At 58.6% G+C, this 25944-nt stretch overlaps 2 protein-coding genes across 2 annotated transcripts in view; one reads left to right on the top strand and one right to left on the bottom strand.

Moving 5' to 3' along the window:
* Positions 1–25944, top strand: part of SND1 (staphylococcal nuclease and tudor domain containing 1) — a 229722-nt gene that overhangs the window by 177847 nt on the left and 25931 nt on the right. The window lies entirely within an intron of this gene.
* LRRC4 (leucine rich repeat containing 4) lies at positions 10682–21344 on the bottom strand. Its single transcript, XM_056847656.1, has 2 exons — positions 21323–21344; positions 10682–12557 (listed from the first exon to the last, which is right to left on the bottom strand). Exons 1-2 carry the CDS (start codon positions 21342–21344, stop codon positions 10684–10686), a joined length of 1896 nt encoding a protein of 631 aa, XP_056703634.1. The 3' UTR covers positions 10682–10683.

Here is a 25944-nt window from a genome sequence, read left to right as displayed (position 1 = left end):
GCTCTCGGTTCTCTCCGGCTCTCCTCCCCACGGTGAACTGGCCGCCCTTACAGGGCTCCTGTGAGGATTCGAGTGATGCGATTCAAAGACTTGAAATGTGCCGTAGAAATGTCTAGAGATGATCAGGAGGAGGATTCAGTGGTTGGTTTGTGTTTTAAATCAAGATTCCGCTCCGAGTGACTCCTGCTTCCTGCTGCTGGGAGGGATTTCGCCGGTGCCGAGATCTCCTCTTCCCCTCCTGCCCCGACCTGCTCCAGCAGGCAGCATCCCTTGGCAGCAAGAAGGGGCTGCCTGTCTTGTGGATTCTCATCCTGCCCTTCCTGCAGGGTGCTCAAGGCAGAGGGCCGGGTTCTCCTTCCTCCATCTTGCCCTCACAAGCACCCCTGTGAGGTCGGTTAGGCTGAGAGGGAGTGATCGGCCCCCAAGGTCACACAGGGAACACCATAGAATCTTAAGAGTTGGAAGGGACCACCAGGTCATCTAGTCCAACCCCCTGCACAATGCAGGAAATTCACAACTACCTCCTGCCCCAACACCCCCAGTGACCCCTGTTCCATGCCCAGAAGATGGCCGAGATGCTCTCCCTCTCATCATCTGCCTAAGGTCATAGAATCAGTGTTGCTGACCATCTGTGTGTGTGTTGACATGTGTGTTGTGTTAAGTGCCGTCAAGTCGCTTCCGACTCATGGTGACCCTATGAATGAAAGTCCTTCAAAATGTCCTATCTTTGACAGCCTTGCTCAGATCTTGCAAGTTGAAGGCTGTGGCTTCCTTTATTGAGTCAATCCATCTCTTGTTGGGTCTTCCTCTTTTCCTGCTGCCCTCAACTTTTCCTAGCATGACTGTCTTTTCCAGTGACTCTTCTCGTCTCATGACGTGAACAAAATACGATGGCCATCTAGCCTCTGCTTAAAAATCTCCAGGGAAGGAGAGCTCACCACCTCCCGAGGAAGCCTGTTCCACTGAGGAACCGCTCGAACTGTCAGGAACTTCTTCCTGATGTCTAGATGGAAATTCTTTGGATTTAATTTCAACCTGTTGGTTCTGGTCCGACCTTCTGAGGCAACAGAAAACAACTTGGCACCATCCTTTCTATGACAGCCCTTCAAGTACTTGAAGATGGTTATCATGTCCCCTCTCAGTCTTCTCCTCTGCAGGCTAAACATATCCAGCTCCTTCAACCTTTCCTCATAGGACTTGGTCTCCAGACCCCTCACCATCTTTGTTGCCCTCCTCTGGACCCGTTCCAGCTTGTCTACGTCCTTAAATTGCAATGCCCCAAACCGAACACAATACTCTAGGTGAGGTTTAACCAGAGCAGAGCAATGCGATACCATCACTTTGCGTGATCTGAACACTATACTTCTGTTGATACAGCCCAAGATTGCGTCATAGCAAGGGGGGACATTTGAACCCAGGTCTCACCCATCCTGGTCTGATCCTCTCACTACTATGTTCCAGTGGCCAGCGGAGACCCTCAGGGTTTGGCATTTTGCGCCCAGTCCCAGATCTCCTCTTTCAGGACTGCCGGCTTTGAAATCTCTGCTTCCCGACTGAGTTAAGCCAATGAGCTGCAGCCTTGAGTGGGGCGAGAGCTGGCGGGGGGGGCGACTGGTTGGCCAGCCATCTAGCAGGCACACCGGAAGACTCCCCCTCTCCTGCCCAGGGGCCAGCCCCACGCTGCCCACGGCATCCTTTTTGGGAACTGGAGGTGACTTCCTCCACGTTCAGCCCCCCCAACCTGCACCAGGGCCCTCTGCCGCCGCCACCCCCCCTTCCTGGAAAGCAGCCATAGTGGAAGGCCAAACAGACGCCACTGCAGCGTGCCCGGGAGGGAGGGAGGCCGGGGGTAATTAGTAACTCATTAGCATTATCCTGTTTCAGAACGCCCGTTCATTACTGGAGGCTGGGTGTTTTAGCAGCCAGCGTGTGAAATGGCAAGTTCGTTAGCATTCGTGTATTAATATTTATAGTACTACTAATTAAAGCAACGTATACGTTGGAGAGGCCAAGGACACCCTCCCTGGAGTGGGGAGTGGCAGGCAGGTGGGGGGCAGGCTGCAGCCTCTTCCAATGAGGCCGGCCCACTTTTGTGCGCCGTGGGGCAGAGGTTCCAAGTGCTGAAGATTGGGGCTTGTGTGGCAGAGATGGGGGGGGGTGCGTGATATATAGGGCCATTTGTGTCCTGGTCTGCGGCGGGGTCAAACCAGTAGGCTCTTGATGTTGTCAGAACAAAGAAACCTTCCACCAAAACTGTAAAACAAAAAGGGGAGAAGTCTGCAAAAATCAGGTGGCGACCTTGCAAACGCTCCGGCTCTTGGTCCCAAAGGGTGGCCTTGCTGCTCTCTGCCTCTGCTGTGCCCAGGAGAGCCCCACCCGGGCTCCTCATCTGCCAGCCAGTGTGTGAACGGGCTGAGACTCGCGTTCCTGAGGCGCCCCGAATGAAAGCGTCATTTGGAAAGGCCGTTCTCCTGCTTGGGCCCCCTATGGCTGGGGTCCAGAGTGGGTTGGGGGGGGGGAAAGCACCTTAAGGCCTTTTGCTTTGGGTCACAAACTGACCGTCTGGAGGTTCCAAGAGCTTCTGGAGTTTGGGGTTTTCCTGGGGATCCCACTTGGGCCTCGGGGCAAGGAGCCCCAGCAGGGGAAGCCTGTCCCCTTCCTCCATGGCTGCACAAAGTGGGGGGGGGGTGGCAGAGGGCCACGCCAGGTGGGGAAGGTGAAGCTCCCCCCGCCACAGGCCTGTTCTGTTAGAAAAGACTGGGGGCGCCACTCCGGTCTCCTCCACCCAACATTTTACAACAGGGAAAGGTCCTCCTCGCAGGCCAGGCTTCCTGCCCGTCTCTGCCCCGTCCCGCCAGAGGTGCCATCTGCTCACTTTAGTTCCTGCAGCTCGGCTCCCTCAAGGGCTTAAAAGATGCCACTCTCCTCATCTCGAGAAGGGCCTCTGCCACACAGGCTCCCTTCTGAGAACGGCTCCAGAGTGCCAGCAGCATTGTGTTGTGGTTGGAAGAATGAGCCCCAGACCAAGAAGACCCCCGAATCTCCGGCGTCAGCCCCTTGGTCCATGTCTAGGCCAGCGTGGTCTCTGTTGACCGGCCCTGGTCTACCTTTGGCCGTCCCCTCAGGAGGTGGCCGTAGGCAAGACTCTCTCCTGGGTGCCACATTTGCCCGGCTGCCCCTCCTGGCCCACATCCCAAAGCTACTAGAGGATTACGGAGAGGAGGGGGAAAGCACGACGTAGAAGCTCAGGATTTGCTCCAGAGTAGTCCTGCCTCATCAGACCAAGGATCCTTCTGGCCCTTAGCTCTGGCACGAGCACAGCAAGAGGGAGGCTGCTCCTCCGCACCCCCGGCAGCCCCCAAGAAAGAGCTGTAGCAGGGGGACGCTGAGCACAGGAGGGTGAAGCCCCTCGAGGCCCCGCCTCCGAGCAGTCTTTACCCCCCAGCCCTCCTTCCCAGGGACTCAGAGCTGTGCGCGTGGCTCCTCCCCACTGGAGCGGCAGGCTAGGAAGAACCCAAGGCCATCTGGCAAGCCTGCTCGGCAGAGTGAGGATTCGAACCTGGGTCTGACACTCTAACCACTGTGCCCCGCTAGCTCTGGGGTTCAGGGGGCCCTTCTGTTCCTTTGGGGGTCACCACCCTGCTGCCAGCTGCTCTGAGGTACGCCAGCCCCCCAAGAAGAAGAGTTGGTTTTTATATGCCGACTTTCTCTACCACTTCAGGGAGACTCAAACTGGCTTACGATCGCCTTCCCTTCCCCTCCCCACAACAGACACCCTGTGAGGTGGGTGGGGATGAGAGAGCTCTTAATAGAACTGTGACTAGCCCAAGATCACCCAGCTGGCTTCATGTGGAGGAGTGGGGAATCAAACCCGGTTCACCAGATTAGCCTCCGCTTCTCATGTGGAGGAGTGGGGAATCGAACCCGGTTCTCCAGATCAGAGTCCATTGCTCTTAGTTGTGAATTTCCTGCGTTGTGCAGGGGGTTGGACTAGATGACCATGGTGGTCCCTTCCAACTCTTCTGCATGGACAGAAGCTGAAGGCTCTTTCCGTGGGACTCTGCCAGGCCAGTGAGCAGAGGGCGGGCCACCTCGCTGAGCTTTTCCTTGTTTCCAAGGAGCTTTTCCGTGGCCGTTCCCTTGGGTGTCTTATGTTGGGAGTCGCCTGTTGACAAGTGGACTCTGCACAAACTAAACACAACGAGCCCCGTGCAGTGGAGGGTGGTTCCTAGGCAATGTGTGCTGGGGGGAGGGTAGTTGTGGAAGTGAGCAAAGGGGGGGGCTTAGAATCAGAGTTGGAAGGGACCACCAGGGTCATCTAGTCCAACCCCCTGCACAACACAGGAAATTCACAACTACCTCCCTGCCACAATGTAGGAAATTCACAACTACCTTGATAGAGTTCCGGTTCAGCTTCCTCCCCACATGGAAGGTCCCTGGCCTCGGGCTCTCCCTGTGGGAGCGTGGGGTGCTCTTGGCCCCATCACCTCAAGCCACCCATGGAAATATTTGCCAGAGGATACGGTGGTGGAAAGTGCCGTCAAGTCCCGGCTGACTTCCGGCCATATCCTGCCTGAAGAAGTGAGCCATGGCTCAGAAAAGCTCCTCCCCTGCCGGAAATTCAGTTAGTCTCTAAGGTGCTGCTGGACTCCGGCTCTTTTCCACTGCTGGTGATATCCTAGAGACGGCTTTAAACGAGAGCCTTCATCAGAGGGGCTTGTCTCTCCGTGGCTGTCAGCCGTGGGGCTTGGAGTGGGCCCTCCGTCTCCAAAGGCCGCCCCCCTCCGGGCCCTGGCAGCAGGGGGCAAGCTCCCTGGTCCTCTAGCGCTGAGCTAGCCGGAGGGCCGAAGTCTGACCCATCAGAGCGGTTCTCACCCCGGAAGCCAGAAACTCTGGTGTGGCCCCTTTGCTGCGGACATGCCCCGAGGAAGCCTGCTGGTGCCAGGGAGGGTGGTTACTTGTCTCTTGGGCATGGGAACAGTGGGGATGTTTGGGGACTTGGTCTGACGGGATCTGGCAGTGCCAGGGCAGTGGGGCGGTCCAGGGGGGGAGGAGCCTTCAGCAGCTAATTCGGTTCTTGCCCAGACTGCCCCCGCCCGCTCCCTGCAGAACATTTTTATTTGCGGGGTGGGGCTGCACACTCGGCTGCTGCCCGGGGAGGGGTCTTCCTGCCCATGGGAAAAGAAAAGAGCAACCAAAATGGTCAGGGGGCTAGAGCGACTGCCCTATGAGGAGCGGTTAAAACGCTTTGGGCTGTTTAGCTTGGAAAGACGGTGGCTGAGGGGAGACATGATAGAGGTCTATAAAATTATGCATGGTTTGGAGAGAGGGGACAGGGAGACGTTTTTCTCCCTCGTAACACTAGAACGCAGGGTCATCTGCAGAAGCTGGAGAATGAGATTCAAAACAGACAAAAGGAAGTATTTCTTCACACAATGCATAGTTAAATAGTGGAACTCCCTGGCCCAGGATGGGGTGATGGCTGCCCACTTGAAAGGCTTTAGGAGGGGAGTGGACATGTTCGTGGAGGAGAGGGCTATCCTAGTCAAAATGGATACTAGTCATGATGCACTTCTATTATCTCGAGGACCAGGGGAGCAGGCCTATTCTATGAGGTGCTGGGGAACACAGGCAGGATAAATGCTGCTGCAGTCGTCTTTTTGGGGGGCTTCCTAGAGGCACCTGGCTGGCCGCTGTGTGAAAAGACTGCTGGACTTGATGGGCCTGGGTCTGATCCAGCAGGGGCTTTTCTTATGTGGGATCTTCAATTTTGAAGGGACCAGGCGGGGGGGGGGGTGTCACTCCACTGCTTTTATTGATTGATTGTAGATACGGAGCCTGCTGGGGTTCATTTAGTTTATCTGCTTCATTAACATCCCGCCTCTCTCCCCAGTGGGGAACAAAAGCGTCTAACAGCCTTCTCTCCTCTACTTCATCCTCACAACAGCCCTGTGAGGTTGGCTGTGCTGAGAGCGTGTGACTGGCCCAAGGCCACCTGGCAAGCTTCCCTGGCTCAGTGGGGATTCACAGCTGGGCCTCCCCGATCCTCGTCCAAAGCTCTTAATGGCCGGCACCCAGCCGGCTGTCTAGATTTGCCGTGTTTGTTTCACTGGGCAAGCAACGCCTGACTGTAATAACAATTTGTGGTGGTCGTGTGCGTTTGCTTATTTAATTCATTTGTACCCCGCCTTTCTCCTCCAATGGGGACACATTGCATCATTCTCCTCTCCTCCATATTAGCCTCACAACAGCCCTGTGAGGCAGGCTAGGCTGAAGACAGTGTGATTGTCCCAAGGTCACCCAGTGAGCTTCTGTGGCATGAGTGGGGATTCCAACCTGGGGTCTCCCAGGTCCTGGTCCAACACCTTAGCCACTACCCCAACCACCCTGTGGCTCTGTATAGCTCTTTGCAGAGCTCTTTGGGCCCTGGAGCACGGTGGAAATCTGAGGCCAGTCCGGGGGGGAGGGGAGGAGTGGGCCCGCCTCTGTGCCAGGGCCCCCTCTCTCTGCCCAGCTGCTCTCTTGGCAGCCCCTGAAGGGGCCTTCGTCTGCCCCGCGGGGGGGGGGGCTGCGGTGTAGGCACGGCCTAGGAGGCCTGCCTCGCCTTGCAGAGGAGGGGGCTGAGCACGAGGGGGGATTCCCGTGCGTTCTCCGGATGCCTTCTGCCCTCCTTCCTTCTCCCAGCAGCCTTGGCTCGCCACCACGGCCAAGGCTGGCGCCTTTGTTGGCATCCGGGCCGGGAGGGGGGGGCTGCCCTTGGGGCCTGTTGGCGCCCTCGGAAGCCTCCAGCCGCCTCGCTGCCCGGAGGGCCCCGTCCTCCTCGCCCGAGCCCTGCTGACTGCCCACTTTCAAAAGGCAGAAAAGGAGCTCTGTCTGTGACTGTGGGGGCCCCCCGCCTGCCCCCCTCCTTCCTTCGCCTCTCCACACAATTGGGGGCATTATGGACTTTGGTGTTTTCCTATAAAGGCAGCATTAAAAGTCGAGCATTTCTCCCCCATTCCTGCCGTTCTCGCCTGGCCCTTTCCCCTGGCCTTGCCTCTTCAAGGGGTGAGTGAGACCCCGGGGGGCTTGGGGGGGGAGGACCCGGGTACACGGAGAAAGAGCCCCCCCCCCCGGCAAAAGCCTCGCTTGTGGCTGAGCCGCAGCTGCAATTGCCGCTGCGTTTGTTTCCATCCGCGGATAGTTCTGAGCGATAAAAGCCAGCAGCGCCAGAGAACGCCAAACCGGAGAGAGCGGCTCCTGCCGCACCCCCACCCCCTTTGGCTGGGCCAGAAAGACCCCCCCTCCGGAGGCTGGGAATGGGTCAGTTCATCTCCACCGCCCCCCCCCCCAGACAGGTCTTGGGGCTCTTAAAGCAAAATGGGGGGGACTGGCTTCAGTACCGCCCAAGAACCATCGTCAGGGGGTGCGTGGTGCATCCCTGGCCCTGTGGAGAGGCCCTGGTCTGGAGGGGGGGGGAGAAACGGTGCAGGGGGTTCTTGCACTGCAGGCAGAAGCACAGCAGCTGCATGGGAGCGGGATGGGTGGGGGGAGAAGGCCGGCTGGGCAGCCGTGGAGCCCCTGGGGCAGGTGGCTGCCTCCCTTCCCTGGACACCTCCCCAAGTAGCCACCTGCCAAGGGCAGGCAGGCAGGCAGTTCAGGTCGGCTGGCCTCCAGCTGCGCTCCCTAGGCCTGCCTGCTTTCGAGCCTCAAGCCAGGGGCTGGCAGAGCTTGTGTGTGTGTGTGTGTGGGGGGCTTTGCTCCCTCAGCTGGGGCCACCCCTTGCCCTTTTCCTGGCTTACACTGCCCCCCCCCCATAACCGCTGCCTCTGGAGCTCGCCCCTCCCCCTTAACGGCAAATTAATATTTTAGGCAGGGAAGCCCGTAAATCACAGCTGAGCTGTTGCTTTTCTGCCTCCTGCTTCCCGAGCGCCCCCCCCGCCCCCAGCCCTAGAGCAGAGCAGGTGTTCACAGCGGGCCCACAGCTGAAGCCACCCAGAGAAGGGGGCCCGGGGCCCACAAGCCCCTCCCTCTCCCTTTCCTGTTTGCAATGCAAGACTGGGCGTGCAACCAGATCTCTGGTTTGGTGTTAAGACTTAGCCTGGGTTGGCAAAGGGGTTCTGCTGGTTTGGCCTAAGCCAGAGATGGGTGTGTGTGTGTGTTTGCACCCCCCACTGGCCAACTCTTGGACTAGAGTCAGGCAACACCCGTTCCCTTTAGCCACTTCAGGGGGTCAGCTTGTTTTCCATAGGAGGGGGGGGGAGAGCAGGGTAGGCTCTGGATGAGTCCCAGGGCAGAATCCGGGGTCACCTTCCCCTGCCCAGCCTGGCCTCACCCGGGCCCCTCTGCCCCCTCTGGAGAGGCTCCTTCCAGCCTCAGGCCCTGCAGCAAACGGCCTGCCTGACCGGGCCTCCATGGGAGGGGGGGCTTTGCTAGCAGGAGGGGGGCTCTCACCTCTGCTGCCAGAATGGAGGGTGGTGAGAGCTCTAACAGCGGGCATTTACAGTTTGCCCATGAAAACTGGCACCGGGAAAGGGCTGGCAGGGCTTTTCTGGGGCTGGGTGAGCCATACCAGTGCCTGAATCCTGAGCGTGGAGGCCTGCCCCTGCGAGAGTTCCTCCAAGCATCCCTACTTACCCCCCAAAAAAACCCTCACACACACATCCAGCCAAACACACAGTTCCCAAATAGCCAGCTAGCACCAAGACAAAAGCTTGCAGAGGCTGCTCAGAGAGCCTGTGTCCCCCCCTCCCCCCGCATCGCGGACCAGCAACCCCCTCCCCCCCGTCTCCCATTCCAGTTGCTGAGGGAGGGAGGGGGGCAGAGAGGCTTTGAATTTGGGGTGCTGTCCCAATGCACCCTTGGAGGGCACAAGGCATGCAGGGGGCTGGGTGCCCCCCCCCAGCTGCTGCAGCTGGCAATAGATTGGACCCTTGTGGCTGATTCTAGCACTTGAGTTGTGTGGGTTTTTTTTTAATTTAAGGAAAGGTAATTTTGCAATTTAAAAAAAACCAAGTCCTTCTTGCCAACGAACCCTGTGGAGCTTCAGTAGCTCACCCCACCCCCAACCATTTCCTTGTCAGGACCACGAAACACCTTCCCAACCCAACCCCCCCCCCCCCGGAAATGCGGTCGGGGATTCCTCCTCTCTGCCTCCCCCCTGCTCCCTCCCCCATCTTGGCATTCAGTTCCACCCCTTAGGGACATTGCATTATTACAAATTTTAACAATATTTATTAAAATACAAAAATACACTTGTCTCAGAGTTACAGTCAGATTATTCTGGCTTTTGGATTTACTGCCTCACCCTCACCCCGTTTGGGTCGCCGTCCTTCTGGCCAAATCTCCAGCTCTAAAAAGCCGAAATGAGCAACCAAAGTCATGAGCCGCGTTTCAGCGGAACAAGAAGCAGCAGAGCAATGCCCAGCGCTCCCCCCCATGCCTCCCCCTCCCTGTAGGCTGCTCCATTCCCCACGCCACCGGGCATGCAGAGGGATGATGCCCCCATGCCCCGGTCTCCGGTGGCATCTGCTGGCACTGTCATGGGAGGGGACACTCGTGCCCTTTGCGAGCACAGCCCGTTGGTGAGCGAAGCCCTGGGTCTCCCCCCGCGCCACATAGCTCTCCGCCGCCCCCACAGCAGCAGAAGAAAGAACGGAAAGCACAGAATGGTTCTGTGGTTCTACAATCATCGGTCAAACCGCCTGCCAGCCTGACCCGCACTCACGCCCTCGGCACGAGTGTTTCTCCCCCCCCCCCCGCCGTGTCCTTGTTCTGCCCCTGCAGCTTTCCGCACAGAGGGTTAAATGGAACCGCAGGAATGTGCTGCAAAGGGGGGAAGCCGCTGGCTGGCTGGCTGGCAGGCCTTTTGGGGGGGAGGGGGGAGCCGCATGTCAGTCTAGCATTGCCAGCCCCCACCCACCCCCACGGGGCCCTGGCACATGGTCAGCCACACTGGGAGAAGGTGGCGCAGATGCGTGCTGGTTTTGTGTGCGTGTGTGTGCGCGTGTGAGAGCTTGCCGGCTGCTTAGTACAGTTCCCTTCCCTTCTTTCTCTCTCCCTTCCTCTCTCTCCTTCTCTCTCTTTTAAAAATGGACTTTTATTGCATTTGTAACATTTTGGCACAGTACAAACCCTTGGGGCGCATTTCTGTAAATAGGATAACTCTGTAAATACGGGGAGTTTGTTCCCCCCACCCCACCCCCGTGGGCTTTCGGAAAGAGTGTCTCTATAGAAACAAATTTGTTTTTACTGCATCCTAAGTAACATCTTCTAAAAAGGACAGATCCCCCCCCTGCCCCTCGCAGCGTTCTTGGGGGGGGGGAGGTTGTCTTGCTTTTTTTTTTTTTTTTTGCCTTTGAAGAGGTCTGTCCCCGACAGTGTCTCACTGTCCGGATTGCCTCATTTCTGGGAGTGCCGGGGGTGGGTGGGTGCGGGGGGCGGTGTTGGTCGCTTCCTCCTTTCCGATAGCACTTACATGTTAGAAAATAGGGGATTTTTCTTTTTTACACTTCAGACGTCACCTGCTTCTCTTCTCTCAGCCCATAGACTTAAGATATAAGCATATACAAGAAAAAAATTCTGCCCCCCTCACCCGCCCCCACCTCTCTGTACAAAAGTTGATGTCGGTTTCTGTGTTGTGCACACTCTATTGCATTTTGTTTAATAATGGGGAGGGAGAGGGAAGAGGAGGAGGAGGAGGAGTCATATTTGCGTTTCCTGAACTTTCTCCTTGGGGTGGGTCTGAATTATATAAGGTTCGGCAATAGTTGTGACCGTGGGGTGCAGCGAGTTCCCCAGGCAGTTTTCTGTCCAGTGGGCCCCGTGGGACGCTTTGTAAGTATTGTAGTTAATGTGGTCATGAATAGCCGGCAGTACAACTGCCCCCTCACCTGATCCGCCCGCCGTCCCTGCAGGGGTGGCCGGGGTGGCCGCCGAGGCCGGAATGTCTTCGTCCACCTGGATAATCTCCACGGTCCGGGCGGCCGTCACGGTGCTCCGCTGCTGGTGTCTCTTGCGAAGTTTGTAAAAGACAATCAACATGGCCGCCGCCAGCAGCGTCACGGCCACAAAGCAGCCAATGATGATCTTGGTGGTCTTCATCACCTCGTCCAGGCTGGTCTGCATCTTGTCGTTGACGTCGGACGCAGGGTGGTCCTGCCGGGGCGGCTTGGTGGTCTGGATGAGCACGGTGGTGGTGGTCGTGTAGGCCGGCTGGTACCCCGTGGACGTGGTGGGCACCGGCTTGGTGAACTTGGGGAAGATGTCCTCCGGCGAAGTCTCGGTGGTTTCCACCGTGACGGTGGTGAAGAAGCTGTAGTTGGAGGTGTTGAGCTCGGCCGTGCTCACGTTGAGGTAGGCCGAGGCGTTGGAGTTCCCCGCCACGTTGGTGACCATGCAAGTGTACACCCCCGTGTCGGTGAGGAGAACCTGGGAGAAGTTCAGCGTGCCGTCATTGAGGACGGAGATCCGCGGGTGGTTGGAAGCGTGGCTCAGCACGGTCCCGTTGGGCAGCAGCCACCGGACCGACGACATGGACGGGGTGCGGCACTTGAGCTCGGCCACCCTCCCCTCCGAGATGTTGAGGTCCCGAGGGGCGTCCATGATGAAGGGGGCCGAGCACTGGAAGGCGGTCTGGTCCACCTCCACCAGGAACTTGCCCCGCAAGTGGAGGGGGGCGTGGCAGCGGCCGCAGCAGGTGGAGTTGGTGGGGATGTACTCCCTCAGCCACCAGGAGAGCCACAGGACGTCGCAGTCGCAGCTCCAGGGGTTGTGGTGCAGGTGGAGCTCCACCAGGTACCTCAGCGGGGCAAAGAGGTCGTGGGGCAGAGAGGTGAGGTTGTTGTGGGCCAGGTTGAGCTCCACCAGGGCGGTGAGGTCGTCGAAGGCGTTGCGCTCGATCAGGCTGATCTGGGAGCTCATGACCCAGAGTTTCTTGAGGGACTTGAGCCCGTGGAAGGAGCCGGGCTTGATGGCGGGGAAGTGGTTGCCCGACATCTCCAGCTCCTCCAGGCCCAGCAGGGGGGTGAGGTTGGGCATGTCGCGGATGCCGCACATGCCCAGGTTCAGGTACTTGAGGTTGTAGAGGCCCTCGAAGGCCCCCTCGGAGACGTACTTGAGCTTCTTGAGCTCGCCCAGGTCGAGGCGCATGAGGGAGGGCACGCGGTTGAAGGCGTAGGAGGAGATGCTCTCGATGGGGTTGTTGCGCAGCCAGAGTTCGCGCAGCTTGGAGAGGTACTCGAAGGCCCCGCTGGGCACGACGGTGAGCCAGTTGTCGAAGAGCTCGAGGGTGTTGAGGCTGGCCAGGCCGTTGAAGGCGCCCACCTCGATCTGCCGGATGGCGTTGCGGCCCAGCTGCAGCACCTCCAGGTGGCGCAGGTGGCGGAAGGTGTCGGCCTGGATGCGGCGGATGCCGTTCTCCATCAGGTTGAGGTGGCGGGTGCTGGCGGGGATGCCCGGCGGCACCTCGGCCAGCCCGCGCCGCGTGCACACCACCTTGCTCAGCTGGTTAGTGCACGAGCAGACGGCGGGGCAGGCCTGGGGCCCGGCCAGGGCGGCCGCCGCGCAGCCCAGCCACGCTTGCACCACCAGGCACACGGCCAGCGGCGGGGGGGCGGCGGCGGCGGCGGCGGGGCGGCGGGCGCGGGGCGGCGGCGGCGGCCGCAGGAGCCTCATCGTGTGCCACGTCCATCCTTCACCATGGCTGGGCGGGGGGGGGGGACGGAGGGAGGGAGGGAGGCACGGGGCGTCGAGCGGAGAGCCGGCCCGCCTCCCTCCTCAGCCGGCCCGCGGCCAGCCGCCGCCGCCGCCGCCGCCGCTCTCCATGCGAGGGGGCGCGCTCGGTCGCCCGCTCGCCCGCTCGCTCGCTCGCTCCCCTGGGGCCGCGCTCGCCTGTCCGGCCGCGGGGCTGCCCCCCTGGCTGGCTCGCTGGCTGGCTGGCGCGGTGGGTGGGGGGCCGCGAGACGGAGGCGGCTCCTAAGCGCGCCTCTGCGGCTGCGGGGCAGCGGCCGGCCGGGGCGCGGGCGGCGGGGGGGCGCGGGGGCGTCGTTGGGCCGGGGCGGGCTGGCGGCGGGGGGGCCGCGGCATGGCGGCGGGCGAGGCGAGGGCGGCGGGGCCCCCCGGGTGGAGGGGCGGCCCGGGCGGCGGCGGGGGGGGCTGCGGCAGCGCCTGGCCCCGGCTGCCTGGCTCAGCGCTTCGCCGGCCCGGCGACTGCGGCAGCGGGCGGGGCTGCGGCGGCGGCGGCGGCGGCGGCCGGCCCCATCGCGGGCGGCGGCGAGCGGCGGCGGCGCCCCCCCGGCCCTCCTCCTCCTCCTCCTCCTCCTCCGGCTGCGCGTCGCGGTCCCCCAACTCCTCCTCCTCCTCCTCGTCCTCGTCCTCCTCGTGGCGCAGGCGGCAGCCGCCCGGGCGGCTCGCGCATCCTTTTGTCCTTCACTCCGAGCGGGAATGGGCCGCCGCCGCCGCCGCTGCTGCTGACGCACGGGCTTCTCGGGCAGAGCGGGAGGCGCCGGGCGCCCCTTCCTCCTCCTCCTCCTCCTCCTCCTCCTCCCCTGCCCTCCGGGGGCGGCGGCGCCGCCTCCTCCTCCTCCTCCTGCCGCCGCTGCTGCTGCTGCTGCTGCTGCCGGCGCCGCGCCTCGCCGCGCGTCCCTGAGCCTGGCCGGAGGGAGGGAGACCGGCCGGCCGGGAGGGAGGGAGGGAGAGAGAGGAGGGGGCTGCCGGCGCCCCCCGCTCGCCTGGGCTGGGCTGGGCTGGGCTGGCGGGAGCGCGCGGGGCCGGCTCAGCCGCCGGGGGCGGGGCGCGCTTGGCCACGCGGACGGGCGGGCGGAGGGCCGCCCCCCCTCCCTTGCCCCCCCCGCCGCCCAGAGGGGGCCCGGGAGGGAGGGAGGGAGGGAGGGGGGCGGTGCGGAGGGGCTCCTCGGGAGGCGCGGGGCCCTCGAAGGGCTTCCCAGACTGCGGCAGCCCTGCCCAGCCCCGCGGGGGCGGCCGGAGGAGGGGGGGGCGGCTTGCAGGCCGGCGGAAGCAGGTGCGGAGCCCGGCCCCCCTCCCCTCCCCTCCGCCTGGACCCCGGGGGCCGGAGGGCTTCAGCGGCTGCCCCCCCCCCCCGAAGAAGCCGCGGGCTGCGGTCCACGCCGGCTTCTCCCCCGGCTGGCTTCTCCGGGCGGGGCTCCGGCCTGCGCGGCCTGGCTGGAGGGGGCCCCCTGGGGCGCCCCGGGGGGGTTTCTCCCGGAGGAGCCCCTGGCCCGCGCCCGCCTCGCAGGGATGGGGGGCGGGAGCACAGGGCTCCCTCCGTGGTGGGGGCGCCCCCCCCCCCGCTTCCTGCAAGCTGTGCTGACCTCCTTTGCAGTCAGGCCCCTTGGGATCTGCTACCCCTGAGTAGAGGAGGAAGCCATCCTGACTAGCAGGGTTGCAGGGCGTTGCTTTCCTGCCCCCTGGGGGGGGGTTGTTGTGAAAGTGGGATCTCCGTGTTCAGCGGCAGTCTACCTCTGAAGCCCAGCCATTCGGGCACAGAGCTGGACCCAGCTGGACCTGATCCGGAGAGGTAGGAGGCCCCGGACTGACCGTGGCTGCTGCGGGGCCTCTTCCCCCCTCCCTCTCATGGGAGGTGTGCATGGAGTAGGGGGGTCACTGGGGGTTGTGCGGTCTGCAGGGGGTTGGACTAGATGACCCTGGTGGTTCCTTCCAATTCTGTGATTCTATGATCCCTGCAGGTGGGGTGGGGGGCACTGTGGTGTGTAGGGTGCTGAGAGGAAAGGGGGTGCCTGGCGGCTGCCCTGTACACCTTGCTGGACAGCCAGGGGGTCTGATTTTGCCAAGGTCCCCTGTGCAGAGGCTTGTGAGTGGGGGGCTCAACCTCCGCACCAGGCAGGCTTTTGCTGAGATTAGGGAGCCCTCAATGACTCCATGCTTATGGCTGGGGGGTGGGGGTGCTGTCAAAAGGGCCTATGGGAAACTTGACAGAGCCCCCTGTTTCTTGCCCATGACACCATCACGTTTTGACCCCATCCTTTCTGCTGAGTGCTCAGGGTAGCACGGGTGGCGGGTGGGTGGTTATCCCCTCCCCCAGTGAAATAGGTTAAGCGAGAGAGTGGCTGGACCAGGCTCACCCGGTGAACTTTATGACTGAGTGGAGACTTGAACCCGGCTCTCCCGGCATCTGCTGTGTCTGAGTCGATCTCTGTCGGAGTTGGGGGGGGGGGGTCGTCTGTCTTGTGTTGGCACCCAGCGTTGCCTTCCTTTGCCACTAGATGTCCACAGTGGCCCACTCTCCAGGTGGGGTGGGGGCACTTGGGAGAGGAGGGGTCAGTGTGGGACCTGGTCTGGCTGTCAGACCGGCTGGGCTTCGGTCTCCAGCACAGGCTCTGGAGAAGCTCTCAGGGACGGAGGGGGCCTGAGTGCGCACACACGGGGCGCAGAAGAGCTCAGCTCGGAAACAGAACCTGAGAGACGGGGGGGGGGGCTCTCCCCTCCCCTTATCAGACCTGAGGCTCTGGACGGCTGGCACAGGTAGCCCCTCTAGTCTCTTCAAGCAGCTCTGGCGACGAGGGGGGGGAGAGGGCTGAGTTTGCTTTCTGGCCCTCTTCTTGTCCACCAGGAGCCCCCTCCCCCGCCCCGCCCCAGTGCCCTTGCCAGGACCGCCCCGTGCTCCCCATGGGGCCTGCCTGCTGGCTGCACCGAAGTGTGGCTAATCTGAACTGATTTCTGGAATTAAAATTTCCTGTGTCTCAGCTGGCTGTTTTCTCTCTGCCTGGTTATCGTATTGGCATTTCCGGTCAAACCCAGAGCGGGTGTCTTTCCAGGGCAGGGGCCAGGTTCCCCTCCCTCCCCTGGGTTCTGGTCCTACCAGGCCAGACGTCCTCCGGCTGGACACTTGCTCTGCTCCCACCCGGATGGGACCCGGCAGCAAAGGCCTCCGTGCAACACACACACACACACACACACCCATCTGCAAGAGGAGCAGGCTCTTCCTTCCTCCAGGAGGCCGATGTGTGTGTGTGTGGGGGGGGGAGGTCTGGGCCAGCGTCCCTAGGACCAGGCACAAGAAGCAAGCGCCACTGGCCAGGAGGAGGGAGGACTGGGTCCTTGGGGGAGGAAGCTGCCCTTGGAGGGAGGGGCCGTGGCTCAGCAGCAGAGCATCTGCTTGGCATGCAGAAGGTCCCAGGTTCATTCCCCGGCATCTCCAGTTGAAAGGGACTAGGCAAGCAAGTGATGCAGATCGAATGCTGTAGACATCGTTTATCTCGATTTCAGTAAGACTTTTGGGAGGGGCCGTGGCTCAGTAGCAGAGCATCTGCTTGGCATGCAGAAGGTCCCAGGTTCAGTCCCCGGCATCTCCAGTTAAAGGGACTAGGCAAGTAGGTGATGTGAAAGACCCCTGCCCGAGACCCTGGAGAGCCACTGCCGGTCTGAGCAGACAATACTGACCTTGATGGACCAAGGGTCTGATTCAGCGTAAGGCAGCTTCACATGTTCACGTGTTCATGTTGCCTGTGTCTCAGCTCCTGGCATTTGGCCTCACTGCAGAGACGGCTGGTCAGAACCCCTCACCCCCCACCGCCCAGCCAAGCACAACTGCTACCAGCGTCTAGAGCAGTGGTTCTCAACCTGGGGGTCGGGACCCCCAAGGGGGTCGCGAAGTGTTTTCTGGGGGGTCGCCGCCATTGTCCTGGGACAGCCCCCATCCCAGGCTGTCCAGGACTAACCCAGATGCCCTGTAACCCTGATCCGTCCGCGAGGGCAGGGAAAACCCCAAGCAGAGAGGCGAGGAACTGGCCGACCGAAAGCCGGAAGGAGCCGGGCTGCAGAGACGCGGCAGCATGCTGCCGCACACCAGCTGTAGCCCCGCCACCCAGCTGAGAGGCGGGCGGGCTAGCCCTGGGCGCAGTCGCACCTGCGCATGGAGGATGACGTGGCAGGATGTGTGGGAGGTCGAGGAAGCTCCCCTGGCTCGGCCAGTTCAGGTCTCGGAGGAGAAGAGGGCAGTCCCCCTTGAGGCCGCTACAGCCACGTTTTTACTTTTAGCCGCACTTGGGTGGGGCGGGAGCTTCAGCCTGGAATCCAAGTGCGCATGTGTGTAGTGTGGCTTCGCTTTTCTGCCCCGAGTCATCAGTTCCGCTCTGCCCTGAGTCATCAGTTCTGCTCTGGCAAGGCCAAGGGGGAGAGAGTCGAGGTGCATGCGCAGTTCGGGATTTCCCCCTCGAGTGCGCAGGTTCGGTGAGGCGCAGAAGGAGCGGTGACTGGCGGAGGGAAGAAAAAGGCACGAAAAGTCTGAGCGGGATAAGCGGTCCTCGGCTCTTTCCTGGCCCTTTGCTCTCGTGAGGTGATTAAACGGAGCTCCGCTTTGAGGGATAACTGCAGTTCTGTGCACAAGCAGTGTCCCAGTCACGAGAGGGGGTTTCCTCGCGAGAGCCCCGGCCTGCTTGGAAGAGTTTTTGGGGAGAGAGGGGAGGACAAGGAACACAGTGCATGCTCAGAGGCACTCTTTCCTCCGTGCCAGGAAAGGTTGCCTCGCCACACAGTCACAGCCACTGCGCAACAGGTGGTAGTACCGTTTGCTTGTTTGTTTTAAACTTTAAAATTTGAAGTAATTATATATATGGATACCCTGGACTGCCCAAAAAAAGTGTTTTCTTTATCCTATTGAAAATGTCATTTATTCAAATTTATGCAAATTTATGCAAATATGACGAGGGTTGCAGGTTACTTGGCAATTGTAAAAGGGGGTCGCGACTCGAAAAAGGTTGAGAACCACTGGTCTAGAGCTTTTCCTCTTAAGTGAGATTTTTGGCCTTTGGCATCTCATCCCCCACCATGAAATTGAGCTGCGAGAAGGATCAGTAAGGAGATGGGAGTGGTTGATGTGGGTTAGGGCTGTGGCTTAATTATTTCTTTATTTTATTTATAGTCTGCCTTTCTCACTGAGATTATGCAGTGGGAAACAGTGCAGTCAATTGGGCGAAACATCTGATAAGCAACGTAGTAGGACTAGGATTAGAAAAACCTGAAACAAATCATAAGGTATCAGACACTGTGTTAAACAGTGCAGAAAATAGTGTTACATAAGTAGGAAACAACGAAGTGGGAGCAAGATAATGCATGCAGCGAACGGATAATATGTACCCTATATACACAGCGGTCTAGTCCACGGTCCTATTCCATTTATAAAAACGGCCCTCCTGAACCATTCCGTAACAATACAGGCCCATGACCTTGAAAGAAGTGCCCCCCCCCCGAACAATTCTGGTTTGTGTAGCTTGTAGAATGGCGGAAATGTGGGAGCCCCCCTGACCTCCTCAGGCCAGGCGTAGCAGAGAAGGCCCATGTCTGGGCTCCTCCGCGAGTCCAGCGGTGGTCAGCTGACCCCCCCCCCAACAAAAGTGGGGAGAACAATGGCCTTCAAGACCGCCACTTTCACAACTAGGGTGATCTTTATCTTATCAGAAGAAGAAGAAGAGTTGGGTGTTATATGCCGACTTTCTCCCCCTTTTTAAGGAGAATCGGCCTGGAGAGGAGAAGACTGAGAGCTTCCTAGAGGCACCTGGTTGGCCACTGTGTGAACAGACTGCTGGACTTGATGGGCCTGGGTCTGATCCAGCAGGGCCTTTCTTATGTTCTTATGAGAGGGGACATGATAACCATCTTCAAGTACTTGAAGGGCTGTCATATAGAGGATGGTGCCGAGTTGTTTTCTGTTGCTCCAGAAGGTCGGACCAGAACCAGCGGGTTGAAATTAAAAGAGTTTCTGTCTAGACATTAGGAAGAATTTTCTAACTATCAGTGGAACAGGCTTCCTCGGGAGGTGGTGGGCTCTCCTTTGGAGGTTTTCAAGCAGAGGCTGGATGGCCATCTGTCAGCAATGCTGATTCTATGACCTTAGGCAGCTCATGAGAGGGAGGGCATCTTGGTCATCTTCTGGGCATGGAGTAGGGGTTACTGGGGGTGTGGGGGGAAGGTAGTTGTGAATTTCCTGCATTGTGCAGGGGGTTGGACTAGATGACCCTGGTGGTCTCTTCCAACTGTGTGATTCAATGAAACCAGCTTACAATCACTTTCCCTTCCCCTCCCCACAATAGACACCCTGTGAGGTAGGTGGGGCTGAGAGAGCTCTTAATAGAACTGTGACTGGACCCAGTAAGCTTCATGCAGAGGAGTGGGAAAACCAGCCCAGTTCACCAGGTTGGAGTCCACTGCTCCTAACCACCACACTGCGCTGGCTCTCAGGATTTAGTTTCAGTTTGTTCACTCTCAGCTGTTTAACCACAGCAGTCGGGTGGTGGCTCAAGGCCTCTGCTGTACTGCCAGGAGATTTGGATAGATGAAGAGCTGGGTGCTGTCAGCGCTTTGGTGGCAGCCGCATCCAAAACAGCGAAGGGCTTCTCCTAAGGGCTTTGTGTGGAGATTGAATAGCCTGGGGGACAGGACTCGACCCCCCTGTGAAAGCTCACCGGCAGACAAAACCCGCCTCACTGATGACTGGTCTCCAATGGCAGCCCTTTGGAGCCCTGGGCATAAGGAACTATTTAAACCAGGCCAAGGCATGTCACCTGGCTACCTACCTCCGCCTCCAATGTCTCAACAAGATGACGGGGTCCGCTGTATCAAAGGCTGCAGACCAATAGGGGCCACAAGAGGCATAATAACCTTTGTCTACGTTCAGACAGAGGTCATAAACTGAATCCCCCAACAGTGCCTCCGTGCCACAGCCCAGCCTGTTAACCCAGGAGCTAACCCAGAAGGCCCACAGCTGGCCTCCAACCGCTGCTTTCTCAACCACCTTACCCAAAAAGGGCGGATTAGTGGCCGAGTGACAATTGGCCACAGTGGTGTTTTTTTTGGTAGGGATGGTTTTTTAAGTAGTGAATGGATAACCATCTCTTGAGCAGCTGAGGGACAGCAACCTAAGTCAGTAACTGATTTATGATGGACATCAGCAACTTGTGAATGTGTTCCTTAACAGCAACCAGGATGGATAATGACCCGGAGCACCAAAGGGCGGCCTTCACAGATCCCAGGATCCTATCAACACGGTCGCTGGGCCAGAATGGTCCGTAAACAGACCAGAGGATGGATTAGACAGTTCTTCTGCCCTTGTACACATCTATGGTGAGACCATGCTGGGAATGCTGCGTACAGTTCTGCTCACCACACCTCAAAAAAGATACTGCAGAGCTTGAGAAGGTGCAGAAAAAAGCAACCAAAATGACCAGGGGGATAGAGCAGCTGCCTTCTGAGGAGCAGTTTAAACGCTTAGGGCTGTTTAGCCATGAAAGAAGGCGGTTAAGGGGAGACATGATAAAGGTCTGTAAAATTATACATGGTTTGGACAGGGAGAAGCTTTTCTCCCTCTCTCATGATACCAGAACGCGGGATCATCTGCTGAAGCTGGAGGGTAAAAGATTCAAAACTGGTAAAAGGAAATATTTCTTTACACAACGCATGGTTAAATTGCGGAACTCCCTTCCCCAGGAGGTTGTGATGGCTGCCAACTTGGGAGGCTTTAAGAGGGGAGTGGACATGTTCATGGAAGAGAGGAGTATTCATGGCCACTAGTAAAAATGGATGTTAGTCATGATGCATCCCTATTCTCTCCAGGATCAGAGGAGCATGTTGAATATATGAGGTGCTGTGGAACACAGGCAGGACGATGCTGCTGCAGCTGTCTTGTTTGTGGGCTTCCTAGAGGCACCTGGTTGGCCACAGACTGCTGGACTTGATGGTCTGATCCAGGATGGCCTTTCATATGTTCTTATGAGCCATGTTGCAATGAGCATCCAAATCAAAACATATTCAAGAGATTTAAACTCTGCAAATGCATCAGAACTAATCACCTGTTTCAAAGACGATAAAAGCGCAGATTTAGGAGTCAACAGATCCCAAGATTCCTTCAACAGTGGTGATGGTCACGAACTAATTGGTGCAGCGGCAGCAGAGGAGTCACTTCTCTTTGCTGCTGCGACCCCTGCTTCAGAGGTCTCCCAGGGCGCTCTGTGGCACGCTGTGTCAGATTCGCTCTAAATACCAGGTCACCCAGCGCCACGGTCATCTCCTCTCCCGGGGCCGTTTCCGTGATCAGAATGTGCTCTTTCGCCCATCGAACCCCCAGCATCACAAGGGGCTTCTCTGTTTAAATATTTAGGTCCTGCTTTTCTCCCCAAAGGGACCCAAAGCTGCTTCTAACAGGGGGAAAAACCCATGTAATACAGCAAACAGCAAACCGTGTTCTAATCTTGGGCTGGCCCTGGACACCGTGGCCGGCTCATGGGAAGGCCCAGGTCAAGAGGCAAAAGCCATGCCCAGGGCTGCCCAGAGAGAGAGAGAGAGAGAGACTTCCTGGTGGGCTGCTACTCACTCTCCACGGCTTTCAGGGCCATTGACGGCAAGGGGTGCTAGGGGCAGGAAGCTGCCTGCGACTGAATCAGACCCTTTTGGGCCGTCCAGGTCAGCCTGGTCTCCTCAGACCAGCAGTGCCTCTCCGGGGTCTCCAGCTGGAGTCTTTCACCTCACCCGTGACCCGATCCTTTCAACGGGAGGTGCCGGGGATGGAACCTGGAGCCTCCTGCCTGCCAAGCAGAGGCTCCACCACAGCCCTGGAAGGACTGCCGGCCTCAGCAACCCAAGCGCTTGGAGCATGGAGCTGCTATGTGGAGCCGGGGCTCCCCCCACCCCATGGTGGCCGGCAGTTCCGGAAGACGACAGACACCCACTCTTTTCATTGGGGGGGGGACACGGGGGCTGGGCTTTGATTTAGAAGTGCCGGCAAGGCAGGATGGGAGCCAGCCCCCCCAGGCTTCGTGGCCACAAGCTGAACCATGGCTCTGAGCCCCAGTCCCCAAGCATAGGTGTGTATGGTGGGCAGAGGAGCCTCTGTGGCTGATGAGAATGGGCAGCAACAGAGGAGGGGCCGAGGCACCCCAGAGGCGGTGGCTGGCCCTCCGGGCGCTGTGCCAGGTAGGGGGTCCTGCTGAGAAGAAGGGTGGGTGACGTGTGCCAGGCTGGGTGCCAGGGCAGGTGATGCCAACCAGCTGGCCTGCTGTACCTGGGAGCGCTTAGCAAGCGTGTTCGGAGCGGCGTTCATGCTGGCCCAATGGTGCCCTGGGGACTCGGTGCCGAGTAATTGGGCGCGGCGCAGCGCTGGGGCTGGCGGATTGAACGTCTCCGCAGAGCCCGGACTGGCGTTTCCTCCTAATTAAAAGACATTTTGGAAATCACAGTAGAAAGCACTAAAGTATGACCCATTACCTCAACTTATGAGGAGTCAAGCAAATTTATGGGCAGCTATAAATATCCCTGCTCTGCCGGAGTGTCATAACTCAGCCAGGTGGCAGCATCGCCAGCCTGGAGTGTCGGGGGTCTCCCGGCCCCTGATTTTATTGGGGGGTGGATTTCTCACCGAAGGCAACAAAAGCATCTCCGCCCCAAGGGGGGGGGACTTTGCTTCAGCAGATGACAGAGAGGCAGGTGGCTCCTCAGCGCTCCCCCCACCTTCATGGGGGGGGGCATCAGTTGCCTTGAGATGCAAGAAGCGTCCCCCAAAAAACAACAACCGGCATGCCTCCCCTCCTTCGCCCTGGCCAGAGCCGAGCCTGCCAGGATGCCGTTGTGCCAGCTATATGTGTGGGGGGGGGGGGACGGGCGCAGGCTCCCATCCTTCAGAGGGGCTGCATCTCCCAGGGAACGATGTGCCCCCCCCCCCGGCTCTGAGGCTGGGCCTTGGCCTCCCTTTCTCTCCTGCCTCTCCTCAGCCTCTGGGGAAAGCCGGAGAGCCCCCCCCCTCCTGGGCCCGTCCTCCTGCTTGCGGAAGCTGCCCCTCCCCCAGGTCCTCAGGGCCCTGCCTGGAGCGGAGTGCCAGGGGCCGGTGGGGGGGAGCAGACATGGAGGGCTGCCGAGCGGGGTTTCTCTTGGGGCATAGGTGGGGGGGGGCACCAAGTGTGGGTCCAATCACCGGCATGCCATGGGCTGAGGGATTCTGGGGGGGGGCATCCCTGGCTGCTTGCCTCCCCTCCCCAGCTCAGCCCCACTCCCGGTGGGGGTTGGTTTGCCGGAGCTGGTTGGCATGCCACCTGCATGCATGCTTGGCTGGCCGGCTGCCACGGGAGCCACAGCTTTCAAAGGGGCCTTTGTGTCAGCCCCTGAAGGGGGTGGCTTCTGTCACAGGGGGGGCAGTTGCCAACTCCTCGTGGGGCTCAGTTGCGCTGAGGCTTAGCAGGGCAGCAATGGGCACCCTGAGCCCCCTCTGGTTCCAAGCCAAGGAAGACCCTCCGTGTTCAGGGGACGCAGCTGCTTTTCTTTCCTGCTCACGTGTGCTGGATCAGGCCGAAGCGCCCTCGAGGGCTGCATCCCGTTTCCCACAGTGGCCAGCTGAGGAGACCCACCACCCAGGCCTCCGTTCCCCACTTCAGCCTTTGCTGTGGCGGCAGGCGGCTTGGGGCACGTCGGCTCCCCCTTCCCCTGTTTGGGAACCCTTTTGCTGTTGTCTGCCCCTGCTGGCCAAAGTGGCTGGGCCCCACAGCTCTCTTGCCTTCCTTTGCTCTCCCCATTTAGGATTCCGATCCTCTCCATCCCACGGGCTCGGGAAGGGAGACGTCCGGGACTTGATCTCGTCCGCCCTGGCATCTGACCTTTTTTTAAGTCGGGTGTGCAGCCCCCAAGTTTAGACTTCCAAGGACTTGAAGGGCTGTCATATAAAGAATGGTGCTGAGTTGTTTTCTTTTGCCCCAGAAGGTCAGACCAGAACCAGTGGGTTGAAAATAAATCAAAAGAGTTTCCGTCTAGACATTAGGAAGAATTTTCTAACAGAGCGGTTCCTCAGTGGAACAGGTTTCCTCAGGAGGTGGCGAGCTCTCCTTCCCTGGAGGTTTTTAAGCAGAGGCTAGATGGCCATCTGTCAGCAATGCTGATTCTGTGACCTCACAGAATCATAGAGTTGGAAGGGACCACCAGGGTCATCAAGTCCAACCCCCTGCACAATGCAGGAAATTCACAACTACCTCCCCCCCCACACCTAGTGACCAGAAGATGGCCAAGATGCCCTCCCTCTCATCATCTGCCTAAGGACAGATCATGAGAGGGAGGGCATCTTGGCCATCTTCTGGGCATGGAGTAGGGGTCACTGTGTGGGAGGTAGTTGTGAATTTCCTGCGTTGTGCAGGGGGTTGGACTAGATGACCCTGGTGGTCCCTTCCAACTCTATGATTCTATGATTTCTGTGATTCTATGAAGACGGTGCATCTGAGATGCCTGGGTGTAAATGTGCCTGTTTGGGGCCCTTAGCATCAGCATGGCTGAGGTTTCTCAGATGTGGCCACTCCTAGCACAGCTACATGGAGACTCCATCTACATCAGGGGTGGCCCCCTGTCTGAGCCTGTCTTGGCTGTACGCTTGTTGTTCTGAGCACCAAGGGGCAGTGGGTGGCCCTGGCTGGTCTCACAGTGGATGCGGCACGTGTGTTTCATCCCATGTGCAGAGTGCAGAGAAGACCCAGATTGGCTCGACTGAATGAGAACGCGGTGCCCTTCAACAGCCCTGTGGCGTGCTCAGAATATTCCACGAGCATTTCCTCCCTGCAGCTATTTAGTAATCTTTTCACCCAATAAATGTTTAGAAGCAGGTAGTTGCTTTTATTCTGTACACGCTTTGGGCTCACATAGGAGCCACCTGTGATTCTTGGAATGCAATGTGGCTGACTGGAGGATCATGAAGAATGCAAACGTGTTTCCGCTACATCACTGTAGTTGTTGTTCTTGAGTGAGAAACGGGCTCGTCCTCTGAATAAAATTTTAAAAGCTGAAAGGTAGCTCGGCCTGGAGGCCTGGCTTTGGTATCTCACAAAGTCACTGACTGTCAGTCTCCCTCTCTCCAAGGTAGTTCTTGGTTAGTTGAGTGAGCTTCTGCATCGGCCATAATTGGCTGTGGTTTTTTTTTTTTTTAAGTGGTTGATTGCCTTGTGCTACATAAACATGGCATGGAGAATTGGCCTAGACTTCAGTTTCCTATAAATTGTTAATTTCATTGTTATTTTTAAAGGGCTCTTGAAGTTGGCTTGAAAATGTGTGGAAAGCCAAGGAGCTGTGGCTCAGTGGTAGAGCTGTGGGGAGGGGCTGTGGCTCAGTGGCAGAGCATCTGCTTGGCATGCAGAAGGTCCCAGGTTCAATCCCCAGTGGCATCTCCAGTTAAAGGGATCAAGCAAGTAGGTGATGTGAAAGACCTCCGCCGGAGACCCTGGAGAGCCGCTGCCGGTCTGAGTAGACCAAGACTGACTTTGATGAACCGAGGGTCTGATCCAGTATAAGGCAGCCTCATGTGTTCATGTGTCTTCATGTGAGCCTCTGCCTTTAGCCTCCTCATGAGAAGTGGAATGTAAATTTGCCCAATTTTATTCCTTTTGTATCTTATGGCATCCTCTTTTGTTAGAATATGTTTATTCCCTTATATTTCCCTCTGCATGGTTTCTCGCTAATGCCATTACATGCTGCTTATGGTTTTAGGGTGCCTAGATTTTTTAAGCCATGTTCTAGTTTTAATTGTAAACGTGGTTGACTTTAAACTGTGCCGAAACTCTTTGTGAGCCGCTCTGCGCCTGACCTGGTCAGGAAAGGGCGGCATAAAAAGCCCAATTAATTAAATAAATAAATCTCAGCAGGCCCTGCGGCAATTCTGCCAGGCAAGCCTGCCTGCATCGAGGCGTCTCTCCCCCCCCCCACCATCCTTATTTATTTATTTGCTCGCTCTCTTGCTGTATCGATAGTCCCCCTTTCTCACGGACACTCCAAGCAGATCACACAGGATAAATCAGTCGCGTTTCATATGAAAAGACATCTAATGAGTGCAAGGTGGGTTGATACAATCAATATGAGACTGCTAATGAGCAGCGGGCTACCACTGGGGTGACCAACATCTGAATGAGGGGAGCATCCTAGGCGTGATGTAGAGTGTGAAGGTAATGAAGACAAATGGCATTACTTCAGTAGGAA

Source organism: Euleptes europaea, chromosome 3 (genome assembly GCF_029931775.1).
Source record: "Euleptes europaea isolate rEulEur1 chromosome 3, rEulEur1.hap1, whole genome shotgun sequence".
Taxonomy (NCBI): Eukaryota; Metazoa; Chordata; class Lepidosauria; order Squamata; family Sphaerodactylidae; genus Euleptes; species Euleptes europaea.
The sequence above is the reverse complement of the archived record's forward strand: the minus strand, read 5'-3'. Positions and strand labels throughout refer to the sequence as shown.